Genomic DNA, 12835 nt, shown 5'->3' with positions numbered 1-12835 from the left:
AAAACTGCTGGTGTAAGGAATCATATCTTTTAAGAAAACCCATGAAAGATAAGCTACCCTGAATTTCAAAAGAAAATTGAAAAACACATGTTTATATCATTACTGCCAATTATTTTAATTGTACCTTAGGCAAACAAGCCAAAGGGAAAAAAAAAAAGCTCAGCTTTATTTTAAGTGAAAACCACAGGAAAAATTATGTTCTACACTCACAGTGATATCTAGTCCCAACTGGCACCAACATATTCCCATCTCTATCTACTTCAAAATTACTTCATATAAAATCTTAGTTACAAAATAAAACGTTATTAACTCAAGGAAAAATATAATTACCAAACCCATATCGTCAGCTAAAATTCCTCCATGGACATTTTCTGGTCGGTCCTTTTCAGAAAAGTTTGTTATTGTGTTATAGTATAAGTCACTTCGCTGTTCCCAGAATGGTGGAAGTTCTTTACTGTTTTCCCGTGAAACCATCCAAGCTAGAGCTTGTTTTTGATGTGGAAGCAATGGTGTTTCAATAGCCTATAAATAAAAGAAATGTCATAAATAGAAATACAATAAGCCCTTTCTTTTACCGCATGCAGAATCTGGAAAAGTTGATCTTGTGATGAAAAATGTATAGATTAATACCGTATTTTAAAATTCCAAATAGTTTTAAATAGAAAATACTGGCTCAGTACCTCAGATGGTTCCATTTCCTGAGTTTTATCATCTTCCTTTAAATCTTCAAACAATTTGTCAAACTCTGTCTTAAGCTACAACAAACAGCAACAATAAACATTATGAAACAAACCAATTAAAATAATTGCACTTAATTCAGAGATTTCAAGTCATTTAATTAACTAAAAGAGTCAAATACCAAAAGGTACATAAAATAAATTAATTCTTTGAGATACTACACTGCTCAATAATGGCAGAATAAATAGATCCTTTAGGTAACTGTTACAGTCGAAAGAATACAGGATAGAGTTTTAAGTCCTGGGTTTCAGTCACAGCTCTGTCACAAAAAAACCTTTATATAACTTTGGGCAAGACACTTACCCTATATGGCCCTGTATCTTATTACCACAAAACAAATGGGATGAACTAGATTTAGAGTGTCTCTAAGGTTCCTTCTGCCATTGAAATTCTGTGATTCTATTAGCTGTATTCAAACCATTTTGGCAGATCCTACCAAGTATATTTGACTTTTTCGAGTAAATGACATTTCATTGATTATTACTGCAATCCGAAATTTGCTATGTGCTACAAAACATTAGGATAATTTCAATCTTATGCTAATCATTAGTTGGTTCTTTAAATTGATCTAGTCTAATCGTACAGTAACATATATATGTTATAATTACTTTTGTAAATTAGCAAATAAATACATAGCAACAGCCCAGAAGAAATCAGGCCAAATCTAAAAAGTGAGGAGAGGTAATCTGGGGTTTACGCACCAGACACAAGCTCAAGAGCTTCCCTGATGGCGCAGTTGTTAAGAATCTGCCTGCCAGGGCTTCCCTGGTGGCGCAGTGGTTGAGAGTCCGCCTGCCAATGCAGGGGATGCGGGTTAGTGCCCTGGTCCAGGAGGATCCCACATGCCGCGGAGCGGCTGGGCCCATGAGCCATGGCCGCTGAGCCTGTGCATACGGAGCCTATGCTCCGCAACGGGAGAGGTCAAAATGGTGAGAGGCCCGCGTATCGCAAAAAAAAAAAAAAAAGAATTTGCCTGCCAGATGGAAACAACCTGAGTATCCATCATCAGATGAATGGATAAAGAAGATGTGGCACATATATACAATGGAATATTACTCAGCCATAAAAAGAAATGAAATTGAGCTATTTGTAATGAGGTGGATGGACCTAGAGTGAAGTAAGTCAGAAAGAGAAAGACAAATACCATATGCTAACACATATATATGGAATTTAAGAAAAAAAAATGTCACTAAGAACCTAGGGGTAAGACAGGAATAAAGACACAGACCTACTAGAGAATGGACTTGAGGATATGGGGAGGGGGAAGGGTAAGCTGTGACAAAGTGAGAGAGTGGCAGGGACATATATACACTACCAAACGTAAAATAGATAGCTAGTGGGAAGCAGCCACATAGCACAGGGAGATCAGCTCGGTGCTTTGTGACCACCTAGAGGGGTAGGATAGGGAGGGTGGGAGGGAGGGAGACGCAAGAGGGAAGAGATATGGGAACATATGTATATGTATAACTGATTCACTTTGTTATAAAGCAGAAACAAACACACCATTGTAAAGCAATTATACTCCAATAAAGATGAAAAAAATACATTAAAAATAAATTAATTAAATAAATTCTAACTTAAAAAAAAAAAAATCTGCCTGCCAATGCAGGGGACATGGGTTCAAGCCCTGGTCCGGGAGGATACCACACGCCACGGAGCAGCTGGGCCTTTGCACCACAGATACTGAGACTGCTCTAGAGCCCACGAACCACAACTACTGAGCCCGCGTGCCTGGAGCCCATGCTCCACAACAAAGGGAAGCCACTGCAATGAGAAGCTTGAGCACCGCATCGAAGAGTAGCCCCCGCTTGCCTCAACTAGAGCAAGCCTGCACGCAACAACGAAGACCCAACGCAGCCCAAAATAAAATAAATTAATTAAAAAAAAAAAAGAATGACAGACACAGGCTCAAGCCCTTCCAACAATGAGCAGGGAAAATACAGTAACTACAAGTAGAATATAAAAAGGCTAACACTGATGAGTAGAGACAAAAAAAATTTTGATGTAATTGGTAGATTGATCTGCATTAATTTACTTTATACCCTTTTTTCCCCAAACTAACCCAGCATAACAGTATCCTGGATCACAAAGCAGACAAAGTAAGAAATAGACTAAGGCCAGAGATTCAGAACTAGTTTTTTTAGCACTGCATTTGCAACCTTCCTGAAAGGAGTAAGTTTCAAGCTTCAACTTTTTATAAATTATGGCTATTTTAAAAATTTCAAATAATACAAAAACATCAAAACAGAGTAAAACATCACAGGTGTATACAGCAATGTGTGTGTTTCAACGTATATATGAATGCATGTATGTGGATATATTCCTTATCACTGCTTTCTTTCTAAATATTTACAATTTATTTTATTTATTCTGTTTCATAACAATATAAAGATCACTAATACTAGCAGATGCATATTTATCTTATATTTTTAAACATCAACCTTCGGCATTTAAAATTCACTATTCAGGGCTTCCCTGGTGGCGCAGTGGTTGAGAGTCCACCTGCCGATGCAGGGGACACGGGTTCGTGCCCCGGTCCGGGAAGATCCCACATGCCGCAGAGCGGCTGGGCCCGTGAGCCATGGCCGCTGAGCCTGCGCGTCCGGAGCCTGTGCTCCACAACGGGAGAGGCCACAACAGTGAGAGGCCCACGTACCACAAAAAAAATAAAAAATAAAAAATAAAATTCACTATTCACTTTTAGTTACGAAATAAAAGAGAAGTGCACCTGTTCAGTTGTCATCTGTACTGCAGCATGAACTGGCATACTATAGCTTGGTCCCGCTCTTCCAGAGCCCCAACCACTTTCCAAACTGAATCCTAAAGCTATAATTTACAAAATGAAAAGAATAAAATCACCAAATGAAATAAATTATCTTTTAGTAAATAGCTTTTAAAGCTGTCTAATAAGCTGAATTAAAAATTCCCTTAATATGTGTTTTAAAAATTTTTAAACTAGGGCTTCCCTGGTGGCGCAGTGGTTGAGAGTCCACCTGCTGATGCAGGGGACATGGGTTCATGCCCCGGTCTGGGAAGATCCCACATGCTGCAGAGCGGCTGGGCCCGTGAGCCATGGCCGCTGAGCCTGCGTGTCCGGAGCCTGTGCTCCGCGACGGGAGAGGCCACAACAGTGAGAGGCCTGTGTACCGCAAAAAAAAAAAAAAAAAAAAAAAATTTTAAACTAAATCTGCTAGGTTATTCAAAAAATACATTAAAAGATTTCCACATTATTTAAACAAACTTTTGAAAAACAAATAATACTTTTTCATTCTCTATTGGGAGATTCTTTTTGTCTGTAACTTATTAAAGAGAATGTTTAAAATCAGGGATTTCCAGATATTATCACTGGGGGAAGTTAGGGGAGGGACCTCCTTGTACATTTTTCTGTGTATGTGTGCAACCTCCTATGAATCTATAGTTATTTCAAAATAAAGAGAAAAAAAATTCAAGGATTTCCTTAAAAAGATTCCTAAAAAAAAGAACTTGGAGCCTTCAGCACTAATTAATTTAGCCACCCAAATTCAAGGTATTACTTAAGAGAATAAATATTTTACAATTCCAGCATCTTAACAATATCAGAATAATAGTAGGTTAAACTCTGAACTTACTTTTTGGTGCAGGACCCAATTTAAATCCATGTTTCTTCAACTGATCTAAAACTGCTTTTCTATTTTCTTCTTTTCCCCAAAAAGTCATACGCAAAGGCATGGTAAAAGCATTGTTTGCACCAAAAGGAACTACCCTATTATAATTAAGAAGGAAAAAAAAAGAGAAATTAGAAGTGTTATTTTTTTACACTTAAGTCTCATTAAAAATCTTGTTAAATAACTGCCACATTCAAATTCTGCATGCAAGTAAAATAAAGGAACTAATTGAGCAGACTAGAAAGAAAAAGGACACGGACTAGGACCAACAATAATGAGAAGAAAAGGCAGTTTTTAGGACCAGAATGCCAGAAGAAACTCAGGTGAGATAAAAGTGTTTAAATACGTAGTCAGCCTATTACCAAGATCATAAGATAGGTAAAATAGCAAGTTTAATTCAGAAGGCAGAGTTTCCACTAACAGAACCACTGAGTGTAGCAACCCATTCTGGGAGCATGGGGAAGGATTTCCAAGAACTATTTCTGATCCAGGATTCACTGAAAGTTTACTCTCAATATCTGAAAAACCTGATGAACTGAGAAAGGAGAAAACAAGTAAACAAATAAGAAGACACTGCTAAATATTTATCTTCCAAACTCACCTTTTAATATCCTAAACAACCCATACTAAAATTGAGGTCACAGACACAAACGCATAAAAGAGAAAATGTAACCAAAGAGACTGGGAGTTTTAAAAAAGGAACAGGTGGTAGAACTAAGAAGGTATATGCCTAGATAATGCAACAGCTGCTACTTATCTCCAATCAAATGATGTCATGTGGAAATGAATATCCTGCATTACCAGATCTTCCATTTATCAAGAGAAATATTTATAAATAATTTTGTATAATTAGGGAAAAACTAATATGCATAAAATGTAGAATGTCCAGATATTCAAATATCAGAAATAACTGAAAAAAAAATTAAACACTGTGTAGGCAAAACCAAACTCATGTACATCTGATCACAGGCTATCAGGTTACAACCTGATTTAAACAAACACTTCCAAACTTCTCAAATCAATGCTCTAAAAGGCTTTTTTAAAAGGCTTTTTTCTTAAAAGATGGTGTGGACTTTCTAATATTTGAATCAAAGTCTATTTTTCTCCATGGTAATAATTTACCAGGAAAGTGAGGGAACAGCTATTTGATGGCTAGGGTAGTGCAGGCAGATGAAAGAAGAATTAAAACATTTATTGAATGCATACTAAAGGTATAGCGACAAAAGTTGTCAGGGCAACTTTATATACCCTTACATTCAAAGATCACTACAACTCACAATTATTAAAACTGAACTCCAAAAGTACATTACCCTTCAACTTGAGCCAATTTGTTGTCCATGATATAGGCCAAGGCAGCTGCAAGATCTTTCTTTATATGACCGACCTGATTTCCATTCACGTTGTTTACTTTAATTGCATTCTTATCATAAGGGTTATCGGGTTCTCGTTGTAATGCAACCATTTCATTATTATTAACCTAATAAAAATAATAAACAGATATTATTATAAATAATAAACATATAATGATACCTTTCTTCATCATATTTTATCTGGGATTTCCATTCATTTTTTAATGCTTACTGAATAACACCACATGTAAGAAATGCACATTTTCTTGGACTCATATTTCTATAGAAATATTAAAGAACATATTTTATAATAATTCTTTCACAATATTTTCCAAATTTACATTCATTGGAAGTTAACAAATCCTTGATATATAAAAGATACAATCAAAACTAACAGAGGCACATTATCTAAAATTATTCAACATTATAACTTCAAAAACAGGTAATCTCTTGAGTGCTTACTATGGGCCACACATTGTTCTAAGTACGTTACATAGACTGACTTTTAAAACTGTCACAACCCTTTTGGTAGGTGTTATCATTATCTCCATTTTACAGATGAAGACACTAAAGCACCGAAAAGTTAAGTAACTTGCCCCAGGTCATAAAGTTAATAAGTAGCAGAGCTGGGATCTGAATCCAGGCAGGCCAGCTCCTAAGCCTAAATTCTCCAGAATCTCAAAGGGTTAAAAGGCATTAATTATAAGTCAGAATGGTACTGGAATAAGAAAATACATCCAGCCTTCAACTCATGCCATTATCTGATTCCACTTAATTAAAAATTGCCTGAGGGTGACATAATTGAAAATGGAAGAGTAAGGACTTCCAAAAATTCTCTCTTCCATAAAAGCAATGAAAACACTGGCAAAAACTGTTTGAATCAACTTTTTCATAACTCTGGAAACTAACCAAAGGATTATAGAAACCTGGGGAGTCTTAATTCAAGAGAACAGCTGAATATCAGTGCCCTAGTCTCATCTCCAGCTCTCAGTTACACGATAGCCTTTAAAAATAACTATCTGCTGCACTTCTTAGTACAGCCTAGCAGTTACTAGAGTGAGCACACTGGAGCAGAATCTTTCAAAGATTTATTCCTATAGAATTGTCATTATTTGACCTGTATGGTGGTTCCCTAGAAGACCTCCACTTGCAAAACTGTTTCTATTTGACCTCTGAGCTTACTCAGTACATAAAACATTCTCCCTTGGGTGGGTGTTTGTCAAAAACAATTTTACAGGCAGTGGGTAACAGCTAGGGCAAACAAAACAATAACCAAAGGGCTTAAGAGGAAAAAGCGGAGAATAAGATGTTCAAAGCTCCAACATATTCCTGGAAATCTAGAAGGCCAAATGCAAGCACAGGGCTGTATGCATGCCCAGGGCTGTGAATATGTTCAGGAAAGACCTGAGAAGGTCTTAAGCTCTCACCTCTGGCTAAACTTGAAGCTCTGAACAGGCAGGAAATAAAGGCTAAGGCAGAGCTGTCAACTGCCAAGCTGAGTGTTGAAGGAGTGCTCCAAATGCACACAGATCCTCTCAGTAAAGACTGGGAAATTTACTGGTTCTAGTTCAGTCATTACCTGACCACTAAGCTAACCAAATACAGATATCAGTGGCCAGACACAACAAAGACTTTCACAGGGTTAATTTAGCAAAAGTTACTAAACAAACAACAATAAACAAAATCAGCAACACCCAATCCAGGGGAGAAGGAAGAATCTGATTTCTAGAGCTGCCAAATTATTTTTTTTTAGCTCACATATAGTTTTTTTTAGTTGAAGTATAGTTGATTTATACTATTGTGTTAGTTTCAGGTGTACAGCACAGTGATTCAGTTATACATGCATATAAATACATACACATATACATATATACACATATAATTTATAGATATATATAAAATCTATTCTTTTTCAGATTCTTTTCACTTATAGGCTATTATGAAATATTGCATACAGTTTCCTGTCCTATACAGTAGGTCCTTCTTGGTTATATAGCAGTATGTATATTTTATCCCAAACTCCTAATTTATCCATCCCCCCATTTCCCTTTTGGTAACCATAAGTTTGTTTTCTATGTCTGTGGATCTATTTGTATCATTTTTTTTAGGTTCCACATATAAGTGATATCATATGATATTTATCTTTCTGTCTGGTTTACTTCACTTAGTATGATAATCTTTAGGTCCATCCATGTTGCTGCAAAGGGCATTATCTCATTCTCTTTTATGGCTGAGTAATATTCCATTATATAGATATACCACATCTTCTTTATCCATCCATCTGTTGATGGACACTTAGGTTGCTTCTATGTCTTGGCTATTGTACATAGTGCTGCAATGAACATTGGTGTGCATAGATCTTTTTGAATTACAGTTTTCTCTGGATATATGCCCAGGAGTGGGATTGGAGGATCATATGATTTAGAGTTGCTATATTATTTAAAACGTCTACTTTTCAACAACAAGAGAGACATGCAAAGAAACGAGAAAGTACAGCTCACACAAAGGAAAAAAGCTATCAATCATCTACCCATAAGGAAGCACAGATGATTGACCTACTAGAAAAAAACTTAAATTTTAATTTTAAATATGTTCAAAGATCTAAAGTAAACCATGTCTGCAGAACTAAAGGAAAGCACGAGAACTATGTCTCACCAAATAGAAATTCTGAAGTCAAAATGTACATAGTTAACTAAAGTCTAAGATTCACTACAGAGGCTCAAACATCAGATATGAGCAGGCAGAAGAAAGAATCAATGAAGTTGATAACAGGTCAACTGAGACTATAACGTCTGAGGAACAGTTATAGTTTGAGGAACAGAAAGCAGAAAGAATGAAGAAAGATGAACAGATCCTGCGGGATAACAGCAAGCATACCAACACACACATGATGAGAGTCTCAGAAGGAGAGGAGAAAAAGAGGTAGAGAGAATATTTGAAGAAATAATAGCCAAAAACTTCCCAAATTTGATGAAAAAAACATTAATCTACATATTTAAGAAGCTCAACAAACTCCAAGTAAAAAAAACTCAAAGACATTCAAACCCAGACACACCAAAATCAAACTGTGGAAAGAACACTGAAAGCAACTGAGAGAAACAACTCATTACATACAGGGGATCCTCAATAAGATTAACATCTGATTTTTCACCAGAAACCATGGAGACCAGAATACAGTGGGATAACTTCTCAAAGTGCTAAAAGAAAAAAATTCGACCAAGAATTCTATATCTGGCAAAACTATCCTTCAAAAATAAAGAAGAAATTAAGAAATCCCCAGATAAACAAAAACTGACAGAATCCATCACTAGCTGACCTACCCTACAAGAAATATTAAAAGAAGACCTTCAGGCTGAAATCAAAGGCACTAGACAGTAACTTGAATCTACATGAAGAAATAAAAAGCACAGGTAAAGGTAATTACACAGGTAAATATAAAAGACAGTATAAAATTTTTTGGTTGTAACTTTTCCCTCCTATCTGATTTAAAAGGACATAATCATTATAAACCTGTATTGATGAACATATGATGTATATAAAGAATTAATCTGTATGAAAACAGCATAAAGGAGTAGGAAGGAAGACAATGGAACTATCTCAAAGCAAGGTTTTTATGAACAATTGAAATTAAGTTGCCATAAATCCAAACTAGATTCTTATGAATTAAGATGTTAGTAATTCCCAAGGGCAACTACTAAGAAAACAACTCAAAATATATAATAAAGAAACAACCAGGGAACTACTATGGTACACCAGGAAATATTTAACACAAAAGATTTAACACAAAAGAAGGCGGAAATGAAGGCCAGACCCAAGGGCCACATATTGTATGATTCCATTTACATGAAATGTCTAGAGTAAGTAAATCCACAGAAACAGAACATAAATTGATGGATGCCATGGGCTAAGGGGAGACAGTAATATGGAGTGATTACTAATGGGTACAGGGTTTTGAGAATGATGAAAATGTTTTGGAATCAGACAGTGCGGATGGTTTTACAAACTTGTGAATATCTAAAAACCACTGAATTGTACACTTAAAAATGATAAATTTTAGGGTGAGTGAATTACCTAACTTTTTTAACTGCCTGAAAAATACACAGGAAAGCTGCTTTAAACCTCTCCCAGCATCTGTTTACTGACTCAAGAGACTACAGCCTGACCAACCAGATTATCAGACAAATATTCCTCTCTAATAATTCTCTCTAATAATTCCTCTTTGAAGATATTCTGTGAGGCATAGCTCTGTTCTCTACCAGACCACCTCCCCCAGGCCACTACTTATAGCATGATACTCTTTAAACCAGATATGCAAATTCCAGAAAATATATAACCAAAAAAAGTAGGGCAAAATGTTGAGACTATAAAAACAAAGAAAACATGATCCAAGCACATGACAAAAAAGGATATATTAGTAAAACAAGATTAAGATGACAACAAAAAGACAGATATAGGGCTAATTATAACAATACTTTTAGAATAGAATGGAAAAGAAATAATCTACTTTATTATAAAATAAAGATTTTGATGGGTCAAGAAATAAAAAATGTAGGGGAGGGTGGGAGGGAGGGAGACGCAGGAGGGAGGGGATGTGGGAACAGATGTATATGTATGACTGATTCACTTTGTTGTAAAGCAGAGACTAATAAAAAAATAAAATAAAATAAATAAAAATGGGAACATCCAAAAAAAGAAATAAAAAATATAAACATAAGCAAATTGAAAACATTTTTAAAAAGTTAAAAATGAATAATGCCAATACTATATAACAAATCTTAGGTGATACAGCCAATGTCGTACTTTGAAGAACATTTAAAAGATTAAAATATTTTATTATTAACATTAAAATTAAGTGTTCGAATCAAGAATCCAAAAATAAAATAAAACAAAATGGACCTAAGGAAAATAGAATAACAGAATGTAAAAGAGAAATCAATGACCAAAGAAAGATGATAGATTGTTATTCTGGGAGGAACAAAGATGGCAGAGCAGAAGGAAGTGCTCTCACTCCCTCCTGTGAGAACACCAGAATCACAACTAGCGGCTGGACAATCACCGACAGGAAGACACTGGAACTCACCAAAAAAGATACCCCACATCCAAAGATAAAGGAGAAGCCAAAATGAGATTGTAGGAGGGGCGCAATCACAGTAAAATCAAATCCCATAACTGCTGGGTGGGTAACTCACAGACTGGAAAACACTTATACCACAGAAGTCCACCCACTGGAGTGAAGGTTCTGAGCCCCCCATCAGGCTTCCCAACCTGGGGGTCCAGCAACGGGAGGAGGAATTCTTAGAGAATCAGACTTTGAACCCTAGTGGGATTCAATTGCAGGACTTCGACAGGACTAGGCGAAACAGAGACTCCACTCTTGGAAGGCACACACAAAGTAGTGTGCGCATCGGGACCCAGGGGAAGGAGCAGTGACCCCAGGGGAGACTGAACAAGACCTACCTGTTAGTGTTGGAGGGTCTCCTGCAGAGGCAGGAGGTGGCTGTGGCTCACCGTGGGGACAAGGACACTGGCAGCAGAAGTTCTGGGAAGTACTCCTTGGCGTGAGCCCTCCCAGTCTGTCATTAGCCCCACCAAAGAGCCCAGTAGGCTCCAGTGTTGGGTTGCCTCAGGGCAAACAACCAATAGGGAGGGAACCCAGCCCCACCCATCAACAGTCAAGTGGATTAAAGTTTTACTGAGCTCTACCCACCAAAGCAACAGTCAGCTCTACCCACCACCAGTCCCTCCCATCAAGCCTCTTAGATAGCCTCACCCACCAGAGGGCAGACAGAGGAAGCAAGAAGAACTACAATCTTGCAGTTTGTGGAACAAAAACCACATTCACAGAAAGATCAAAAGGCAGAGGGCTATATACCAGATGAAGGAACAAGATAAAACCCCAGAAAAACAACTCAATGAAGTGGAGATAGGCAACCTTCCAGAAAAAGAATTCAGAATAATGACAGTGAAGATGATCCAGGACCTCGGAAAAAGAATGCAGGCAAAGATAGAGAAGATGCAAGAAATGTTTAACAAAGATCTAGAAGAATTAAAGAACAAACAGAGATGAACAATAAAATAACTGAAATGAAAACTATACTAGAAGGAATCAAGAGCAGAATAACTTAGGTAGAAGAACGAATAAGTAACCTGGAAGACAGAATGGTGGAATTCACTGCTGCGGAACAGACTAAAGGAAAAAGAATGGAAAGAAACGAAGACAGACTAAGAGACCTCTGGGACAACATTAAACGCAACAACATTCGCATTGTACGGGTCCCAGAAGGAGAAGAGAGAGAGAAAGGACCAGAGAAAATATTTGAAGAGATTATAGTCAAAAACTTCCCTAACTTGGGAAAGGAAATAGCCACCCAAGTCCAGGAAGCACAGCAAGTCCCATACAGGATAAACCCAAGGAGAAACACGCTGAGACACAGAGTAATTAAATTGGCCAAAATTAAAGACAAAGAAAAATTAATGAAAGCAGCAAGGGAAAAATGGCAAATAACATAAAAGGGAACTCCCATAAGGTTAACAGCTGATTTCTCAGCAGAAACTCTACAAGCCAGAAGGCAGTGGCATGATACACTTAAAGTGATGAAAGGGAAGAACCTACAACCAAGATTACTCTACCTGGCAAGGATCTTTCAGATTCGATGGAGGAATCAAAAGCTTTACAGACAAGCAAAAGCTAAGAGAATTCAGCACCACCAAACCAGCTCTACAACAAACGCTAAAGGAACTTCTCTAAGTGGGAAACACAAGAGGAGAAAAGGACCTACAAAAACAAACCCAAAACAATTTAAAAAATGGTAATAGGAACATACATATAGATAATTACTTTAAATGTCAATGGATTAAATGTTCCAACCAAAAGACATTCAGGCTTGCTGAAAGGATACAAAAACAAGACCCATATATATGCTGTGTACAAGAGACCCACTTCAGACCTAGGGACACATACAGACTGAAAGTGAGGGGATGGAGATGGAAAAAGATATTCCATGCAAATGGAAATCAAAAGAAAGCTGGAGTAGCAATACTCATATCAAATAGACTTTAAAATAAAGAATGTTACAAGAGACAAGGAAGGACACTACATAATGA

General features: G+C 36.9%; 1 protein-coding gene across 2 annotated transcripts in view; it reads right to left on the bottom strand.

Annotated features, from left to right (window-relative positions):
* Positions 1–12835, bottom strand: part of HLTF (helicase like transcription factor) — a 72672-nt gene that overhangs the window by 51225 nt on the left and 8612 nt on the right. For both annotated transcript variants that reach the window (XM_081235445.1, XM_081235444.1), the window contains exons 3-7: positions 5693–5859; positions 4347–4480; positions 3467–3564; positions 681–755; positions 331–522 (exon numbers count right to left, since the gene is read on the bottom strand). In XM_081235445.1, the coding sequence (XP_081091571.1) occupies positions 331–522; positions 681–755; positions 3467–3564; positions 4347–4480; positions 5693–5859 (666 nt within the window). The remainder of the gene's footprint in view (positions 1–330; positions 523–680; positions 756–3466; positions 3565–4346; positions 4481–5692; positions 5860–12835) is intronic.

This window comes from Mesoplodon bidens (genome assembly GCF_964165515.1).
Source record: "Mesoplodon bidens genome assembly, chromosome: 5".
Lineage (NCBI taxonomy): Eukaryota > Metazoa > Chordata > Mammalia > Artiodactyla > Ziphiidae > Mesoplodon > Mesoplodon bidens.
Note: the sequence above shows the minus strand (reverse complement) of the source record. Positions and strands in the feature narration are given on the sequence as shown.